We start from the raw sequence: 21798 nt of genomic DNA, 5'->3' as shown, positions 1-21798 counted from the left end.
TAGACAGCATAACTATAGGCCTTTAATGTATGGTGACATTTTGTTCAGGATTCTTTAGGCTTTAGTAGCACAAAACAAATAGGCTTATAACTCTGGAATCATGAGGCATTCATTGTGAATTTATTTGAGTCTTCCGGAAGGGAGATCACATATCCTAGATTTGATATGAATGCAGCTTTGGATTCTGATGATAGCTTCTCTGACTGTAATTTTAAATGGCCCGGACTGTGGTTTCAATATTGTGTGATTTCAGTATTGAATCTCTTGCTCCCTGAAACTATGTCTGAAACCAAATTTCTCATCCCCCCAGCTGCTTTTCTATCCATTACTACTATTGTTCTGTCCTTATGCTTCTATCTTCTAGTTTTGTGGTTGCTTACAAAATTGATTTACCTAGAAAACTTGGTGTTATCTTTGCATCCTGTTACCTTACTCTGCAGATATCAGTTGTCAAGTCTGTCTCTGAACCTCTTTTCCTCTCTCTTCTTTTTTCCCCCTTTATCAGTTTGCCTATACTGTTTCATGCTTTCATTATTCCTTACCTGGGTTGTTGAATTATCCTTCTTATTTCTAATATCCTTCACTGCCTGATCCATCTTCCACCAGAAATCTTCCTTAAACAAAACTTTTATTATATAGTTTTTCTGTCATTAAGTTTTTGGACATTTATCAATGCCTGTGGAACACTGCCCAAATTCCTAGCCTGGGATTCAAAACTCTGTTACTCCCTCATGACAAAGCTACACCCTTACTTGGAAAAATTAAACAAACAGAGATGAGCAGTTTTATAAAGAATAAGAATAGAAAAATGATTTGGAAAGCTCTCTAGGTGAAAACCACAGGCATATAACTTGCATTAGACTCTTTCTTGAAGTTCTCCCATGATTTTGTTTCTAGTTTCACTCCATTTGAAAATTAAGCTCAATAATATTTTTCAGCCTACCTCATTTGTATAAAGCATAATATAAGATTTAATTTTGCTTTTCTTTATGCTTTGCCTGGAGAAAAAAGTGAGCTATTATAAACCTTACGATAGCTAAGATTAAGAGGATTCCAAAGGAGGAAAACCACAAGGAAGAAGAGTTACTCCTGCTTGAACAGCTACCTACTCTTAAGAGTTTATCACTGCTCATCTCTTAGAGGCCTCGAGATTTTAATTAAGAGGCCCATAACTTTACAACGTCAAAATACCCCTCTAGTATCACCTTTATTTATCTGAAACTCCAGTCAAGATTAACTGTTTGATATTCCCTCTGCACACCTGTGCCCCTTTTTAGTTGTTCCCTCTATCTGGAATAGAGCTTTTCACACTTACTTCTATATATCTTTAAAAAATAAGCTGATGTCACTGCTTAAAGAGTAGCACCCTGACATCCCCCTCCTTTGGTTTCCAAGGAAAGGTAATCTCTTTCACCTCTGAATCTCCTTAACACCATTTCTTTTCTTCTTTTATGGCAGTTTTTGTTTTCTATGTTGTGTTAGTCTTTACTGCCCTTCTGAGGCCTGCCTGATTACTGTGAAGAATTTGGGGTTACATTTAAATGGGTCTTTGAAGATAAATAGCTGCTTAACAAGTGTCCTCTGCAGGGGTGTGGTGTCCATATTGGCTTATGACAGTTGATGCTGCCTTCTGCTCAAGTTTTAGGATGAAGTTTTGCTGGGCAGGAAATTCCAGGAAGGGTTGAATAATGCTTTTCCGGGTTGGACTGACAATTGAATTACCCAGTTACAGTGTTAGTATCTAGGGCTAAAAGAATGGCTAACCTGCTGTCCATGAGCTGGCTGCTAGGACCCAGACCCTCTCTGTGAACAAATACCACATATGCAGAACTCACAGCTCATTCCCTTTGAACAGACTTTCCCTGGGGAAATACAGGCAAATTGTATCCCCAAACTCAGAGGGCTATCAACTATAGCTACTCGCACACTGAAGAGGCTTGCCTTTAACCTGTTCTCTTGATTCATCGTTCATCATCATAAGTGCTCTGTAATTAAATCTAATAACTTGTTGCCTGGCAATAGTATTTCCCCTAAATAATGTACTTGGGAACCAACTTTTCAATTCTGTATCTTATAATTTATTAGAGATTTATACCAATGACTGGACCTTACTTGAACTGCAGAGATTCAAGAGGGCTCATGGCAATATCCCACTCTGTTAAGAGAACAGCTCTGTAAATCTGGACATCATACAGCTGACAAGTTTATACAGCTACTTAAAAAAAAGAAATTGAGGTGATACAAATCTTGTCAAGGTAATTTGCATTGATTGTCTAGAAATCAGCTCTTAACGTATGGCTTAACTCTGACCATAACATTTGACATCTCTTGTAAAGTTTGTGCATGTGGGTTTGAAGACTGATTGCCAAGTCTGACTTCAGTCACCTTCCTACCAATTACTAATAATCACTGGGATTCCTACCCTACCTTGCTCTGCTTTTTTTCAGTATTGTTTTATGTAATCTCTTTGGTTTGTGTATTTATCTGGTTTTAGGCTAGGAATTAATGAGATGATTCTGGAACTGAGCTGAAAACCTATAATTTGACCTGTACCTTTCAATTCTAAACAACTGTTTAACAGACCCTGGATTAATGTAGAAGACTGGAGCAGTGCTTTGGGTCTCTTCTCTGAAGGAGAAAACCCTGTTTTTGTTTTGAATATTCATCAGAAGTAAGAGTTTGGTCGAGTCCAATGATTCTTCTCTCTGGTTGCTGCCCTGGGGGGCATTGCTGCTCTTCCTTCCCTGTCTCTCCTGCTCCGTGTGTAGGCAGTGAGCACTCTAATACAAAGAATGACTGAACGTTGGTAGGGAGATGAGTTTACTGAGTGGTATTATTTACATATTGCCTCTTTTTGTAACAATGCCAACAAATTATTATTACTACTAGCTTGAGCAAAAAATACTGTAGAATCTAAAGACTAGATGTTATCTTAGAAGTCCTTTATTCTTTAAATCTGTAATTTTACAGATGGAGAAACACCCAAAGATAGCATCAGAATTGTCTTGGGGAAAAAGCATATACTTTAGAGTTAGAAAAATTTAGAGTCAGAGAAATTCAAAGTTGAATTTTAGCTCTGCCACAGTGAATGCTGGTGGTGTGAATTTGGGAACATTACTTAGCCTCTTGAGGCCTCAGTTTTCTTATCCAACAATAGAGTTGTTCAGATGACTGAAAGAGATGAACTGTGTAAAGTACCTAAAACAATGGATGACACATAGTACTCAAAATAGTGCTATTATTGTTATAATTTTTGTTCCTTAGAACTTCTCTATTGATATTAAGTGGTTGCCAACTGGTTTTACATGCCTTCTCTTTGCAATACAGAATTTTTTCCTCTCATGGGGTTACAAAACAAACTAGATTTCTAGAAAAGGCCCAAGAAGAGCCTCGAAGCAGGAGTTAGCGAAAGAGTCCATTCACTCAAAACGGGGGGAGCAGAAAAGATCCGTTCTCTAGAAAAGTGAGAATAGGACCCAAAAATACATCTGTTGAACACCTTTACCAGGCACTGTGCAATATCCACTGTGAATGTAGAAGTGTGTCTTATAGCCCCTGAGGGAATTCACAAGTTCATGAGGGAAAGCAGTCCGTAAGCAGTGAAATTATAATACAGTTTGTGTAAATATTATAATAAGAGACATGAACAAAACCCTCCTAGGCCACAGAAAACCAGATCTTCCTTGAGTAATGGGGTGTGGAAGTGCAGAGAAGATGGGATTGGGGGAAAGACTACTGAGAACCTAGCCTACACTAATAAAATACTGAGTGAAAAATAGAGAATCCAGATTTGTCCTCGATCCTGTGGCAAAGTGACCGCATCAGGAGTCCACCAACAGAAGAAAACAGGCTAGTGACTGTCTAAGAGAGGAAGTGCTATATGTGTGGTGCTGGGCCAGAAGTTTTAAAATATATAATCCTAAAATGCATTTTAGGTATCAACTGGTGTACTGTGATTGCTTGCCTATATTGAATTCCTTCATAAGAACCCTGAAACCAATAATAAGTATTTCAGTTAGAGGATATGACTGTTTTAATGGGTAATCAATATATGTGAGGAGGTGATGTGAGGACAGTGAAAAACTGTATGTTTAAGGCCAGCAATTCTCAGTGAGGTCCCTGGACCACCTAAGTACTTGCTGGAAACACGGATTCTCTATCTACCCCTACCCCAGACCTTCTGAACCAGAAATCCTGGGGGTGGGACTAGCAACTGTGGTGTAAGAAGCCCTCCAGGTGGTACTGAAAACCTGCTTCATGTCAGGGTTCAGCACATTACAGCCTGTGGACCTAGTGTGGCCCATAACCTGTTTTTGTCAATAAAATTATATTGAAACATAGTCATATTCTTTTGCTTATTATTGTTTATGTCAGTTTTTGTTTTGCAATGGCAGAGCTGAGTAATTGCAACAGAGACCTTATGACCTGCAAAGCCCAAAGTATTTACTACTTAGTTCTTTACAGAAAAGTTTTCTGACTCCTGCTTTACTCCTTAGGCACAAGGTAGATGTCTAAATTAAATGTGTAAGCAGATTATTTGCTAATTGAATTGAAGACCATAAAGAAAAAGGATTTCTTCTGTTTCTAAAATTCTTAACCTGTTATCTTTCCCTTTTAGTCAAGGATGCTATCTAAATGGGCCTTTTAGTTCAAATCTGCTGACAATCCCGAAGCAAAGGTCATCTTCTATATCGTTAACTCACCATATAGGTCTAAGAAGAGCTGGTAAGAAATCGTTCTTTATGATTTAAATATAGGAGGTCTCAAAGTATATGGTAGTGCAAACCTTTTATATCTAATTTTGGATCCATTTCATGTGTTGTAATTTAACATAACTAAGCAGTTTGGGTTGGATATTAGTTGACCATTTTTGCTCACACATTTGTTAATATTTGAACATCTACTGTGTATTAGATATTTTGTTAGGCACTAGGGATTCAGGGATAAAATACAGAACTATTTAACCTGAATAACTGCAGACCCAGAGCAAGGGAGAACCCTCGGGAAAGGGTATTCTTTTGTAGCATGGTAATTGTGGAGGGAAAAAAAAGTCTTAATATGAGAGTAGAAAAAAATCCTGAGTATATCCTATATCCTAGTAAGTCATTCTTACAGAATTTCTATCAATCTGGTCACAGGGCAGGGGGAGATAATAGACAAAACGTTATATTTTAGGCGTACAACAAAATGACTTGATACTTGTATACATTGTGACATGATTACTATAATAAGTCTAGTTAACATCTGTCAGCATATAGTTACAAATTTTTTTGTGTGTGGTGAGAGCTTTTAAGATCTATTCTCTTAGCAACTTTCAAATATGCAATACAGTATTATTAACTGTAATCGCCAAAAACAATGGAATGGTATATTTAAGGTATTGCAAAAACAAAAATTGCCAACATGGAATTCCTTATCCAGTGAAAATATTGTTTAAAAATTAAGGTGAAATAGCATTTTTTTTCCATACAAATAAAAGCTGGTAGAAATCATTGCTAATAGACTCTCATTACTAAGATTCAGCAAAGGAAGATCCTTAGGTAGGAGGGACACGATCCAGAATGAAGCATGGATCTGCAGGAATGACTGAAAAGCACTGGTGGGCCTAATATGTGGCTGCAAATGAGAGAATACTGATGATTAAAAACAACGACTTTTGCATAATGTATGACGGTCAAATATATAGTAACAATGACACAAAGGATAGGAAAGTGGTAAATGGATTTAAACTTCCAATGTACTAGCAATGATTGAAAAGTACTAAAAATTTCTAATTTAAAAGAAACTAATACTTCAAAGATGCACACTGTAAAATTCAGGGTAACAAGTAAAGAACTAACATAAAAGGTAAAATGGCATGATTACAAAAATACTCCCAAATAATCCAAGAAAAGAGAAAATAAGAAACAAACGTAAGGAACAACTAAAAAAGAGATAGCAAGATTGTGGATTAAACAAACTATATTAAATATATACCTTAGCGGGGTGGTTGGTAGGGGCGGGGCACCAGGGAGCTGACCAGAGCTGTCACAGTATATTACCGAAAATGTCCAGTTTTCAACAAAAGATTGAAAAATTGAAAATACACGCCAATTAAAAGATACAGATTGTCAGAAAATTAACAACACAAGACTCAAGTATATGCCCTTTACAAAAGGCACACTCTAAATATAAGGACACAGATAGGTACCAAAAATTGACAGAACTAAAGGGAGAGAAAGACAAATCCATATTTGTATTTGGAGAGTTTAACTCACCACTCTCATTACCTAGTAGAATTAAGCAAACCAAAGTATTAGTATAGCTGTATGGAAGATGAGAACAACATGATTTAACTGACTTGTCCTACTTGACTATAAAACACTGCACTCATAACATTGTAAGACACAGTGTTTTTTACAAGGACGCACATAAGATTAATCCAAAATAGACCATTTGCTGTGCTATAAAATAAGCCTCAATAAGCTTCAAAAATCATCAATAGATATTAACTTCTGTAATGGCAGAGAGAAGATCTCAGTAAACTTGCTCTTCTGCTAAAACAACAAGAAATAGGGGAAAAAACGAAACCATTTCAGAATTCTGGAAGTTAGCAAAAGCCAGAGAACATACTAGAAGTTATCTATACAAGGGATACTACGAATCTTGGTAAGACAGTGGGTTCTGTGACATTTTTATTGGGGGCAGTTCCCATTCCCTCTCTCTCCTTGGTTTAGTGGTGCTATAGCTAAGAGCCAGTACCTTTGCAGCCATCAGAGAGCCTGACTTCTTTTGAAACTGCATTAAAAGCAACATCCTGAGAGTACAGTAAATGTTTTGTGCAAACTTACAGCTCCCTGGAAAACCTCTAATCCCAAGGTGCTGTGGATATTTGATTTGATTCAGAGCTCAGCTCCCCTCCAAAACAAACAAAAAATCCCCCACACCCTATGCCAAGCAACACTGTGAATGTGTAAGGCTGTGATTTCAGTTGGGGCAAACAAGGGCTGACTGGGAATTTAAAAGGAAATCCTGAATACTAGGTGATCATGGGAAATTGGAAAGCTCTGACATGTTCCTGAATATCTACTAGGCTGAGCACATGTGTAAGGCTGTGCACATGCCCAGGAAAGGTCTGGGAAAGGAGAAGGTCCTGGTCACTGGACCTGTAACTGATCTTGAGATCCTGCAAAAGCAGGAAGTAAAAGCTAAGGCTGACTTATAAACTGCCTGGAAGTTTGAAGTTGTATCTTTTCAAACAGATTCTCATCTACAGATGACATATAGGCAAGACATTTAAAGAAATCTGTCTCATCTAAATTATACTGACCCAAGGGTGACTTCTAAGAAGTCAAGCTTAAATCATAGAGGGGGTGAAAAAAAAGGCAGCAGAGAACTCAGTGGCTATACACCTTAGAGAAAACAAAATCTACATAAATCACTCAATGAGTAATCAGAAATAAGAAAATGAACAAACACAAAACCAGCAACAGAAACCTTGGGGGAGAGAGAGATCTGATACTAGAATTATTACAATATATTACTTAAAATGTCAAGTTTTCAACAAAAAAGTTGTGAAGCATGCAAAGAAACAAGAAATTTTTTTGCCATGTAGACACTGAAAAACAGTCATCAGAAAATTTCCCTGAAGGGGCTTGGATTTTGGATTTGGCAGTGACTTTAAATTTGCTACCATTACTATGTTTAAAGAACTTGACGAAACCATATATAATGTATTTAAGGAAAGTATGACAATGTCTCACCAAAGAAAGAATATAAAGAAAGAACTAGAAACTGTAAAATTATAAAATAATTTTAATAATTATAAAATAATTGTCACTTTTACTCAACATTGGGTTGGAGGTTCTAGTGAGGGAAATTAAGGTAAAAAGGAATAAAAGGAAGATGTAAAATTATTAGCAGACAACATAATCATGTACTTGTAATATCCTAAGAAATTCATTAAAACCTATTACAACCAATAAACAAGTTCATCATTGTGGCAGGATACAAGATCTATATGCAGAAATCGATTATATTTCTATATATTAACAATGAACAAGGCAAAACTGAAATTAAGAAAATAGTTCCATTTACAGTTAGCATCAAAAAGAATAAAATATTTTGGAATAAATTTAACAAAATAGTGCAAGACTTGTACACTGAAAACTGAAAAATACTGTTGAAATTAAAGAAGACTCAAATAAATGGAAAAGTATCCCGTGTTTGTGGATCAGGATACTTAAGATGGCAATACTCCTCAAATTGTTCTAGATTAACTATAATCCTTGGCTTATCAAACTCTGGGCTGACTTCTTTGCAGAAATCTGACAAGCTAATCCTAAAGTTTACATAGAAATTCAAGGGACCCAGAGTAGCTAAAACAATTTTTAATTTAAAAAAATTAGAGGACTCACATTTTTAAATCTTAAAACTTGCTACCAAGTTAATCAAGACAGTTGGGTCTGGCAGAAGGATATTTCACCTCACTGGAATAGGATTGAGAGACCAGAAATAAACCCTCACATGGTTAACTGATTTTCAGCCAGGGCGCCAAGGTAATTCAGTAGGAAAGGAATAGTGTTTTTAACAAATGATGCTGGGACAACTGGATATACACATGAAAAAGAATGAATTTGGAACCATACCTGTCATCATACTCAAAAATTAACTCAAAATGCTCTTAGACTCAAACGAGTGAAACCATAAAATTTGTTGAAGAAAACAGGAGGAAATCTTTGTGACTTTGGATACTGAGTAAAGCATTCTTAGATCTGTTACCAAAAGTACAGTCCATGAATGAAAATAATTGATAATAGGAATTCATTAAAATAAAAAAAAATTTGTACTTCAACTGATACCTAAAGAAAGTGAAAAAACAATCCATAGAATAGGAGAAAATATTTGCAAATTATAATTTGACAACAGAATAGACAAAGATATCTTACAACTCAATAATAAAAACACAAATCACCTCACTAAAAAATGGGCAAATGATTTGAATAGGTGTTTCTCCAAAGAAGATATACAAATGGCCCTTAACCACATGAAAAGATACTCAGCATAATTAATCATTAGGGAAATGCAAAGCAAACCACAATGAACCATGACTTCACACCCACCGTGTTGTCTATAATTCTAAAGACGGTATAACAAGTGTTGGCAAAAATGTTCAGAAGTAGGAATACTCATATATCGCTGATGGGCAAGTAAAATGCCACAGCTACTTTGGAAGACAATTTAGCAGTTCAGTATCTGAGAAATAAAATTGTGCTATATTCACACATACAATTTGATATGTCCATTCAAAATGAATGAACATATGAAATATCTTTTTTAAATGTTGAGTAAAGTAAGCATAAAAGCATTTATACTGTCTGATTCACTTTACAAAATTCAAAAAAAGGATAAAACTAATCTAAATTGTTGAGATACACATGTAGAAATACAAAGAGAGGCAAGAAAAACAGTATCAAAAAAGTCAAAATCAGTCATTTCCTTTAATGAGAGGGAAGGGAACTAGAAATTGAACAGGGGTTTCTGATCTCTGGCCATGTTTTATGTTTTAGCTTGAGTGATGAGCGTTCCTCTTATAACTCTTCTGTATGTGCATTATATTTCACAATTTTAAAAGTTTAGAATAAAACTGATGAGCCTGTATTGTAGAAAGTATTTAATGGTTGCTAGGATTTTCTTTACCATTTTTGTCCTTTCCTCAAAGATTTTCTATATTATATTAAATTTCTACCCTAAAATTAGTTTATCCTTTATTCTTCTCAGCCTTTTTGTCAGGGTTCTGGACACTTGCTAGTATAATCAGAGAAAACAGTGCTAAAAATTGGAATTTAGTCTCCAGTTAGTAACCAACCAGTATGATTTTGAGAAGGAAGATACTTCCCCTCTCTAGTTCTCAGTTTCCTCTGAAATATTAATCTGAAACATTAGGGTGTTTGACCAGATTATTTATAAAAGCTCATTCAACTTTAACATTATATGAAATTATAGGATCCTCTAAACAAATAAGTTGGATAGAACAGCAGTGGCAGCCCTACAAAGAGTATGGTCTCCAATGTTAACTGGGATAACTATGTGAAGTTTCTGAATTTTGGGGAGGGGGGGGAGTAGTTTTTTTCTTCACATGTAAAATGAAAATGCTACTTAACTCACAGGGTAATTGTGAAGATTAAATAAAATAACAAATTGTATTCATCAGGGTTCTCCAGAAAAAAACAGAACTAATAGGATGTTTGTGTGTGTGTGTGTAACTACTACATATATACTTACATACATTTATATGGGGAAGGGGGATTGATTGATTGATTGATTGGGATTGGCTCACCAGAGTGGGAAGACTGGCAGGTCCAACATTTTCAGGGCAGGTTGCCAGGCTGGACATTCTAGCAGGAGCTGATGTTGCAGTATTGAGTCCGAAGTCAGTCTAGAGGTAAAATTCCTTCCTCTTTGGAGGACCTCAGTGTTTTCTCCTAAGGCCTTTAACTAATTGGGTGAGGCCAGCCCACATTATGAAGGGTAATCTGCCTTACTCATCAGTAAGTCTACTAATTTCAACATTAATCACATCTGAAAAATACCTTCACAGCAACATCTACACTGGTATTTGACCAAACCACTGGGCACAATAGCCTAGCCAAGTTGACACATAAAATCAACCATTACATACATCTGTAACGATGTCTCAAAATATCAAATATTAATCACTGTTATTAGCTTTTCTCTCTAATTCACACTTACTTGGATCTTTATTTTGAAATAAAGTTTTAAATCTGTCTTCCCTTCTCCAGATATACCCTTAGTTCAAGGCACCCAGCAAAGGTTTCTTGAGTAAATCAATAGGAATAGGGATGTATTTCTGAAGCACTCTTTTTTCCCCTTATTTTAGCACTTAGCACTTGTTTCTATTTTCCACTAGACTTTAGGTTCATTGAGTTCTAGGGATGGCATCTTTTCCTCCATTATGAAACCTAGCACATTTTCCAGCATATAATAGGCTCTCAGATGTTTGTGGAATAAATGAAAGAGCTGGAAAGACTTGGATTTTTTAAAGGGATATGCTATGTGTTACTATAATTTTATCATATGCTCAACTTACTCATTGGTTAATATTAAGAACTTTGGTTCTTTGATAAAAATGAATTTTATTGTATTGAAAAATATTCAGTAAAATTTGGTAAAGCTGCTTTGTTTACATGGATAGTCAAACTGGTAGGGACACAAAATGTGAAAGATAAAGACCAATATTAATTAGGAAAACTTGTGCCACACACTATGTATATTTTAGTTACACTCTTAATATTTACCTACTATGTGCCATCCTGTCACAGGGTGTTTATTCCACAGTCATTGATGATGATAAATATGGTCTATATTATGTTTGAATTCCTAAAATGTCTTGAGATAGCTCCATTGTAGAAATCTATTCTATTATTTAATTGTAAATACTTTGCTTTCTTTAAAATTTCTCTAAAAAATTTCCTTTAAAGAAGGAAAATGCTTTTTATAAATCTCTAACATAAACAATAAACACATACACATACATACTTATTTATCTATCTCTTTCCTCTCTTTCAATTTTTTAGGTGCTTTACCCAGCTTGAATTCTCCCAGTCCTGGACCAGTGTCTGCTGCCTCTCTAACTAACCGATCACCTATAGAATTTCCTGACACTGCTGATTTTCTTACTAAGCCAAGTGTTATTTTACACAGATCCCTGAGCAATGCACCCAATTCACCAGATTTTTACCAGCAGCTTAGAAATTCTGATAGCAATTTATGTAACAGGTAAGTTTCCCAAATGTTTATGATTTCTGTTTCAAAATATAGGTTATTTTAGTGAAGTATTAGCAGTTTTCTAGTTCTATAACTAGATAGTTAAGACTGTATCCTCTTCTTTAATAGTTTTTATTCTAAACAAAATTTTTCTCATTTCAGTGCTAGTAGTCACTTCCCAACTAAATGATCTCCATCTGAAGTGAAACATAGTGGTATTCTACCCACCATAAAATATCAGTAAATGTATGAGAATTATTTTAGTATGTACTAAATTGGTACCTATTCATAGTACCCAGTCCATATGGTGTTCATTCTCACTTCTGCTTTGATGATAATAAGGGTTTACCTCAGATCTCAGTGTGACTTCCAAAACATGTCATTTCCTTCAGAGATACAGATGGAGGATAAAGCCTATTCAATTTATAAAGAGATTGGAATATTAGGATATTTTGCAGATTGGGATCTTTCAGTTAAAAAATAACCAGATTTTCTGACTGTGTTTAGGTAAAACAAATTTTACTTCATTTATCATATGTACATATTTATCCATTTTCTTTTACAAGCTGTGGACATCAAATACTGAAATATGCTTCAACATCTGAATTGGAGTCTGGTACAGACTGCCACAGGGGAAAGTCAGGTGAGACAACAAAAGTCATGTGTGCTTAAATTTAAGAGCAATTTCTTGCATTGTTTTTTAAAATGAATGAATGAGTTTAACTTTAGTTTATCTATCTTTAAAATGAAGATTATAATGTTAGCATCTACTTCACAAAGGAGTTATTAAGACATTATAAATAATAGTGAAAGTATTTTGAAGAGTAAAAACGTGCAGTACAAATGAATATAGTCTTATGTTACGGCTAGGGTACATAAATAATGAAATTAATTATGTTAAAATCAAAATTGAAATTGTACAATCTAAGCCCAAAAGGGTTTATATACATTTTTTTAATAATTACACAGGAGTTGTTTTAAAATGTAGTTAATTATGTCATTTTGAAACATATCCTCAAATAAGAAATTTTGTTGGTGATAAAAATTAGTTGTCTTATAACATCAAAACATTGATGATTCTCAATAAAAAAAATTGAAAAAAATTGATGACTTAACTAGGTAACTCAGACCATCATTTCTCCTGAAAGTATCTGGAAAAGCTACCTATTTTTGTTTTAAAAAATCTGCTTAAAGCTATTGAAGAATTAAGCTCCTCAGAATTTCCAATGTAAGATCTGGAGGAGGATAGAAGTCCAAGGGAGTGAGTCTCAAGTTTGAGGTCACCAAAAGGGTGTTTGCTGCTTCCAGAGAGAATGAGCAGTCCATTTTGGTAGCATTGTGGGACTAGGGAGACAAAGATTGGTGTTGAAGGCTTGCCATGGTAGGCACAACTCTTCAATACTGTGCCAGAGGAATAAAGGTAAATCAGAAATAGATAGGCCCTTTCAGGGATTATAGGTGCATAGTAATCCCTACACATACTGTAAATTCACCCTTTTAAAGTGTACAATTCAATAGTTTTTGGTTTTTACATTTTAAAAGGTTTTTTTTAAAAGCCAACAGAGATCAATCCTTCACAAACTTCCAGGAAATAGAAGAGGAGGGCAAACTTCCCAACTAATTCTGTAAGACCAGAATTACTCTGATACCATAACCAGACAAAGGCATCACAAGAAAACTAAAGACTAACAACCAATATCCTTTACAAAATAGTAGCAAACTGAATCTAGCAACAGATAAAATGTCATACCATGACTGAGTGATAGTTATCCCAGGAATGCAACGGTGGTTTAGCATTTGAAAATCAATTAATATACCACATTAATACGATAAAGGGGGGAAAACACATGATAATCTAAATAGATGCAGAAAAAGCATTTGACAAAATCCAGCACTCTTTCATGATGAAAGCACTCAAACCAGTAATATCAGGGAAGTTCTTCAACCTGATAAAGAGCATCTTTGAAAAACACATAGCTAGAATCATCCTTAGTGGAGAAAGACTGACACTTTCCCCCTAAAATCAAGAATAAGAGAAGAGGGGGCGAGGGTATAGCTCAAGTGGTAGAGTACATGCCTAGCATGCTTCAAGTCCTGGGTTCAATACGCAATACCTCCATTAAAAAAATGAATAATCTAATCACCTCCCCCTCCAAAAAAGATTAAAAAATAATAAAAAATAACTTTAAAAAATTTTTAAAAGGGGGAGATGGTATAGCTCAGTGGTAGAGTGCATGCCTAGCATGCACAAGGTTCTGGGTTCAATCCTCAGTACCTCCACTAAAAATAAATACATAAATAAACCTAATTACCTCCTCCTCTGCAAAAAAAAAAAAAAAAAAAATTTTAAAAGGAAGAAAAGAAGGATTTTTGCTTTCAGCACTTCTATTCAACACTGTACTGGAGATTTTAGCTAGGAAAATTAGAAAGATAAAGAAATAAAGATATCCTGAATGGAAATAAATAAAACTGTCCTTAGTCACAGATTATTTGTAGAAAATATCAAAGGATACACACACACACACACACACACACACACACACTTATTAGAACCCATGAACTAGTCTATCTTTTGCTATATTCAGTTTTCAGAGTCACAAGATACATAAGTATACAGTCAATTGTATTCCTATATGCCAATAATAAACCATCATAAATTGAAATTGAGAAAACATTGTCATTCACAATAGTATCAAAAAATAAAGTTAGAATAAACTTATAAAGAAAATTTTAATAAACTGGGAGGCGTGTCATTGATCAACGGATTGGAAAACTCATTACAGTCAATAAGGCTGTTTTCTTCAAAACTGATCTGTAAGGTGATTGCAATTTTGATCAAATTCCAGTAGGCTTTTTTTGGGGGTAGAAATTGACAAGTTGGTGTTCAAATTTATTTGGAAATACAGATGACCTGAAGCAGCCAATTTGGACAAAGAACAAATTTGGAAAATTGACACTACACTACTTACTTTAAACCCACAGCAATTAAGACAGTGAAGTATTGGCACAAAGATGAGCCTGTACATTAATGAAACGCAACTAATGAAACGGAAATAAATTCTTGCAATTATGGTCAATTCATGTTTGATAAAGAAGACAAGACAATTCAGAAGAGAAATGAGAGGGAAAAGTGAACATGAGGGTGCCACTGCGGCACTGTGATGTCGTGCCGTGTCCTGCCACGCCAGGGCGCTCGCCCGGGCCGCTGGCGGTGCCGCACTGCGCCTCGCCGGGGCGCTCGCAGCTGCCGCTGGTGGTGCTGCACCCAGGCGCTTGCGGCTGCCGCGCGGGGGCGCTCATAGTTGGTGGTGCCGCGCCAGGGCGCTTGCCGCTGCCGCGCGGCGGCGCTCATTACTGGCAGTGCCGTGCCGCAGTGCGGTGCTCGCCGCTGCCGCTGGCGGTGCCGCACGGTAGTGCTCGGAGCTGGCAATGCCATGCCGTGCTGCACGGGGGCGCTCGGGGCTGGCAGTGCCGTGCCGCGCCGGAGCCCTCACCGCTACCGGGGCGCTCACCGCTACCGGGAGACTGGGCTGTTGCTCCCCTTCACTGCCGCCTCTCTCCTCTCACTGAGACTCCCTATGCAGAGCTGGCTAGCTTCACTGAGGCAAGGGGAACCCATGGCTCCTGGAGTGGCAGCTGTGGCCCTGGGGCGGTACCACAGGCCGCGGTGGCATCTGCGTACCTAGGACCTAGGCGCCAAGAGCTCAGCATTGCAGCTCTCCCCTTACCCTCCTGCAGCTGACTCTACCAGTACAATATGTGTCCCTTCTGCAGCAAGGCCTGTGCCTTCTGACCCTCCCTGACACCCTCCTGGGCCATTCAAGGCTGCCCGGTCTATGGGTGGGAATCCAGTCAGTTTCAGAGACTTCTGTCCCTGGCTCCTCCTGGTTCCTGCTCTTCCAGTGCTCTGGGGACAGTGTGTTATGTTTACAATAAAGAAAAGGTTTGCTGCTTGGGAGAGGGAGAGGGCGATTCCTAACTGTATTCTGTTTTATATATGCTGCGTTTAGACTTACTTATGGCGAAGAAGGCATTTTCTTTGAAAGGAAACAAACTCTCAAGTCATGAAGATACATAGAAGCTACTATGCCTAAAGAGCTCCTAATTCAGGTCCCAGTTGCTGTCACAAAGGAGTGAACAGAATTCCCACCCCTGCCTTTTTTTATATAATAAAAGTGCCTTAGTATGGTTGCTGTTGTCACTGATAAGCCAAATTGAAACTCTGAGACAGGGTCTTAGAACATAGGGAAAAAGAGACAGCTTTATTACTTTGCCATGCAAAGGGGACTCACAGCAGGCTAGCGTCTTTAAAACTGTGAACCCACCTTGAGGATGTGGTAGGGTGATTACGTAGCCGTAGCTTAAAGAATAAAGCATTGATAACAATCAACAGAATTATTTTCTTCTTATAAGACTCAGAGTGGCATCATGGTGTCTCCATGTGACCAATTCTCTAGAGGCTTTGATCTCTTTATCTTGTAAGCCCCCATGGCATGGCCTTCTTGGTAATTCAGGCTATTTTGTAAGGTTACAGTTCTGTGACCTTCTCCCTGGAGAACAACTCAGAAACTAAGTATGATTATTGCTTTCAATTACTGGAATAAAGCAGAGACAGTGAAATTAATAGATTCATTTTAACAATGGGCCTGGAGCTGAGAACAGCAACCGGTCAGTCAGGTTAGTTGGCCAGTTTAAGAGCAAGCATGAGAATAAGCAATCTGTTTGCCTAAATGTGGGCATTTTATTAATTCTCCTTCATCACCACTACAGTAAGCTGGTTTGCAGATGTTTTCCACTGAGCGTCACAATAAAGAGCACCATGTGCTATGAGGAAAAAAAGGGGGAGAGGGAGAGGGATTAATTTAGATTGAATGCCAGTATAATTCACTTTATCTGAATATTTTTTTCAACTTTTTCTTATGAAGTTCTTATAGGACAAGTTTTATTCTTATTTATCACTTTATATATTTTTTGAAAGGTGATGAAGACAGCACCATTTTCTCAAAAGCGTCATTCAAACTTATGGAACCTCAACAAGAAGTGGAAACAGAGAACAGAGACGGCAGAAAATTATTTGGGGAAGGTGATAATCACCTCACACAAGAGGCACAGAATGAAGAACAACCAAATGTAAAAGATAAACTTTCAATATGATTATGTTAAGGTGAAATATATTATTAGTTAGTACTAAGTCCATTATTTTTGCCCTGAACAAGGTTTTTAATATAGTGATATTTCAAAAATTTTTACTGAAAAGTCACCTATAACACATTAAAGAAAGCCTTGGTCAAGAACCCCAACTGATATACCAAGAAATACCAAGAAATAGAGGTATATATTCTTTAGACTTATGGTAATACCACCAGAAGACCTAAAAACCAAAATGAGGACTTATAAAGAATGGGACTCAGAGAAAGGGAGTTAGGTGGGGAGACGAGACTTGTATGCCACCGTAATTTTACTTTATCCTGTGCGTGTGTTCCTTTATAAAAATGGGGAAATATTGTTTTTAAAGAAATATATATTTTGAAATTTAAAAAAAGGAAAAAAACCCTTGGGTTAGAAATAATTACTTCTAAACTCATCGTCCTAGAGCTACGAAGTGCACTCATTTTTAAATAAACATATTTTATTTAGTTTTATATTGTATTTATTACTTTCTATGTTGATGTTTTCTTCATTGTATGTTGTTAAAGTATGAGGAATTAAAGTAAGCACATAGTCACTAAAAACAATGAAAATAATCTTATAATAGCAATTTATTTTTGTTCTTAAAGTTCACAATTTAAGCTCTTTAGGGAAAAAAAATCCATCTATTTCTTTGGGGAAGTTATCCCAATAATAAATGCCAGTATAAGGATGTAAGTTTCTTTCTGTAATCTTTTGATACTTTCAAAATGAAAATAATGGATTTTTGATTTGTGTTACTGTTTTGGAAATATATTTATAAAACTAATGTAAAGATCAATGTCTTCTAATGCTTAGAGCACATGTTTAAATTTGAAGACAACACTGAATAAAGAGCATAGGAAGTACAGATTATATCTGAGAATAATTCATAGAAAATAATACTGCCCATTTTTTAGTGTTCAATTTTAAGTGTTATTTAGTTGTGGATTTAACAATATGTATAAAAAGGTAAGGTTAAGTTGATCTGGGCTTTTTTCCCCCTACGTGTACAGACTGAACAGGAAGCATCACTGGAACTGATTTTATTAGAAGATTATGACTCGTTAATAGAAAAGATGAGTAACTGGAATTTTCAAATTTTTGAACTTGTAGAAGAGATGGGAGAGAAATCAGGAAGGATCCTCAGTCAGGTTTGTCTCAAACCTCTACTTTTTTATTATAAATTTTTTCTTGAATCCATATAGAATGCAAAGACTATAAGATGTGTAACATTGGTTTAGGTGCAAGTTCAGCATTGGTCATTGAATTATTTTTTCACAAATGAAATTCTCACTAGAAAATTTGAAAAGAGAAACCTGTATATATAGACCCATATATATATATATATATGTAAACAAATATAAAGTATTGTATAATTTTATAATATATGAAAAGTAATTTGCTCATAATAATGGGATTTAAGTTATGCTAAAGAAGTAACAAAGATTTACTTTTTATTGAACCTTGTGGTTGAAAAGGGCATGAAAGGTGATCTAGTTCTAAGGACTGAAACTTGTGCTTCACCTTTTTCACCTGTCTTCCTTGTGCTTTACCCAAGGCCAGAGGGCTCATCTGATTCTAGAACCACGGAAAACACTTCCACTTTACCACCCAGACTCAAGGGGTCCTGGTGGGTCCACACAACAGCATCAGATTAACCTTCCCCAAATCTCACTCTCATTAACTCCAAAGTATCTTACTTACGAAATTCAGGAATATAAGAATAAATTATGGGGAGGACATAGAAGTTCATCTCGTTGAAGTCTTTAGGGATAGGAATGTAATAAACATATTCTTCTGACTTCTTTTAACACCTAGTACTAGAATAGAAGACACTTCACATGCCCTCCAATAAAATATGAATGAAAAACTAGAGGGAAGAGGAGAAAAATTTTACAACTGGGACATCATATGGCAATCTTTCTTTGAAGTTCAAGGACTTGAGGCTAATATCTTTCTTTTTCATGTTTTGGAAAGAATTCATTGTAGAGACGTTTGTAACAAATTATTAAGTTAATGACATACACATGATTGACTTACCCAAATGCAAATCACAAAAGCATACTACAACTACAAATAGAAATTCTGACTTTTTAAAGTGAACTTTCTTTTAATTGACATTTAGGTTATGTATACCCTATTTCAAGACACTGGTTTATTGGAGATATTTAAAATTCCCACTCTACAATTCATGAACTATTTTCGTGCATTAGAAAATGGTTATCGAGACATTCCTTGTAAGTATTAACATATCTTATTATTTAAGTTGAAATAATACTGGTTTTAAAACTTTTCCTACGGATAGTCCTTTCAACACTTTCTAAATTACACGTTTGGGAAAGTTGGAAAATGGAGATTTAAAAAGAAATCTGCACCTGCCTACCCAGAGTTAACTGAGTTAACTGACTACTGTTAACGTTTTGGTGTATCTCCTTCAGGACTTTTACTTACATATATTTATTGTTTATGAAGTGAATAATATTGATACCTATTTATAATCTGTTTCACTTGATTATGTAGTACACATCTTTTTATGTTAATCATATCATCTTACTACCTTACCTTTTCAAGTGTTTGGTAATATTAAGTCATGAGTTTCAGAATTTCTTGACTTTGAAATGCTTAAAATTTATCCATAGAATTTGTTTTTAACTGTGTCCTGATTTGTGAAATAATTTTTGATGGTGATTTGATTTTATGGTAAAATGGAATCTTAATTTTATATTAGGAAAAGATAGTTTTCTTTATGTATTGATTCATTTCACAGTTAACTTGCATGTGGACACACTTTTTTTTGAGCAAATTATTTTTAAATTGGCTTAACTTATTAATATTGGTGAATGCTTAATAATTGAATGTGAGTTATATGTACTATAATTACCACTTACAAAGAGGCATTTTGAAAAGTGGCTGAATTTTATAAATGGAATAAAATGATATTTTAAGGCAGACTGCAAGGGAAGGAGAATGGAGAAATGAAGGTGGTGAGGCGTCTTCACTGTCACCTCCAGTTGGGACATATATCAGTTAAGACAAGACTCCCGGGAGCGTCCGCCGGCGCCGCTGGCTGGGCTTGCTGCTGCCCTTGGTCGTGGGGTCGTCGTTGGCTCCGAGGCTGCAGCATTCGTGTTGAGTTCACTTCAGGCTGTGCGTGACCACTGGGTACATATACTTGTCCCTGTGGGGTTTGTCTTTGGATGGTATCTAGACAAAAAGAATGATGTAAAACTAATTGCCTTCCAGAACAAGAGTCTCTTATTTAAAAGGGTATTGAGGCCCAATGAAGAAGTCACCTGGAAGTAAAGGCTGTGGCTGAATTACAGAATGTTCACATTTTTTAAATTATGGGAGAAATAAAAACACATTCATTATTTAATTTGGGGAAAAAAAAAAAGACAAGAGTCTCTGGGATCTAACTTTTCTAAATTTTAGTTTCCAAATTTGTAAGTAAGAATAACAATAGTACCTACCCCACAGGTAGTGATAATTCAGGTAAATAAAAATTCATGGCACACAGTAAATGGTCAATAAAAGGTGGTGATTGTATTGATAACAATTAAGCTCCTAGTGGGCTGACATTGTGTCCTACCTGTATGGTCTGAACACTCACTATTGTATCATCTGCTAATGCGACACGGTGGGTACTCATTAAATATTTGTTGAAGTAACAGCTATGACTATAATCACTAGCTTCACAAAGGTTATCTCGTTTAATCTTTGTTGGAAAGATTGTATTATCTACCCTTTATAGGTGAGAAGTAAAAACTCAGAAGGATCTTTCCCAAGATCGTAAAATGGGAAATAGCAAAGCTGGATTTCAGCTGTAGGTCTTATCTTTCCACAAAGCAGTATTTCAGCAAACCAGTGTTGTACTGATCATATACTACGTGTCAGTCACTGTTCTTGATGTTTTATGTTATCTTTTAATATGTAATCCTTATAGCAGGCCTGAGAGATAGGTATTTATTTTTGGAGTGGGTGTGGGGGATTCAAGTATCCAAAATTTGTAACTGTTCTATGTGTCTGTGTGCAGAAACTGTTTTGTTTACAAACATGGGTTTCCATAATCCAGATGCTATTTACATATTTTTAAAAACCATAAAACAGCAACCTTAGGTAAATTTTCCAGTGCCTTTCAACTAGCCCTGGTTACCCTGCCTTTTCTTTGACCCTTCTACTATGTTTTCATAGTATATGTGAAAGTTTTTAAAAGAAAACTTTTTAACACATCAAGAGACTTTATAAAATATGAAACAAAAATTGTGGGAAATTATTCTAAGCCGTATATTTTATTTATGAGAATACAGTATGACTAGAGAGTATTTTTTAAAATATCTTATGTTAAAAATAACAGAATGATCATTTTTATAAAACATTTTGGTGACTATAGATCACAATCGTATACATGCCACAGATGTCCTACATGCTGTTTGGTATCTGACAACGAGGCCAATTCCTGGCTTACAGCAGATCCACAATGATCATCGAACAGGAAATGAAACAGGTACTTCCTTCTACAAATCTTTCATTTGATTGTTTGATTAGGAATAATAAATCAAGCTATCTCATTTCATTATCTCTGTTCTTTTAAATTTTTTATTCAGTAAACTTTGGTACATATAAAGGACTATGTAAATTTTGATGCATAAGAGTGACATGCAAATTAGAAATCCACTACCCATTTTAAGAGTTAAGACTCAATACTACTGAATCCACCATGTTTCTTTTCTGTGTCCTATCCTGCTGCTTTCTCCACGGATGTAGCCACTATCCTAAATATGATGATAATCTTTTCTTTGCTTTTCTTTCAATCTTGGTTTTCTGTTTTAGGTGTATCATGTAAATTTAAAATATATAAAAGTC

The 21798-nt window shown here is 35.8% G+C and overlaps 1 protein-coding gene and 1 pseudogene across 2 annotated transcripts in view; both read left to right on the top strand.

Annotated features, from left to right (window-relative positions):
* PDE3B (phosphodiesterase 3B) overlaps positions 1–21798 on the top strand; it is a 130127-nt gene that overhangs the window by 84456 nt on the left and 23873 nt on the right. Inside the window, exons 5-11 of one of the 2 annotated variants that reach the window (XM_074372349.1) lie at positions 4619–4725; positions 11577–11778; positions 12333–12409; positions 16745–16896; positions 17949–18086; positions 19061–19172; positions 21350–21439. In XM_074372349.1, coding sequence (XP_074228450.1) covers positions 4619–4725; positions 11577–11778; positions 12333–12409; positions 16745–16896; positions 17949–18086; positions 19061–19172; positions 21350–21439 — 878 coding nt within the window. Of the gene's footprint in view, positions 1–4618; positions 4726–11576; positions 11779–12332; positions 12410–16744; positions 16897–17948; positions 18087–19060; positions 19173–21325; positions 21440–21798 lie in introns of both variants that reach the window. The other variant, XM_010965040.3, reaches the window with a different exon arrangement.
* Positions 19924–21319, top strand: LOC123619591 (NADH dehydrogenase [ubiquinone] 1 beta subcomplex subunit 1 pseudogene; annotated as a pseudogene).

This window comes from Camelus bactrianus, chromosome 10 (genome assembly GCF_048773025.1).
Source record: "Camelus bactrianus isolate YW-2024 breed Bactrian camel chromosome 10, ASM4877302v1, whole genome shotgun sequence".
Classification (NCBI taxonomy): domain Eukaryota; kingdom Metazoa; phylum Chordata; class Mammalia; order Artiodactyla; family Camelidae; genus Camelus; species Camelus bactrianus.
This window is presented reverse-complemented; position numbering and strand designations above follow the sequence as displayed.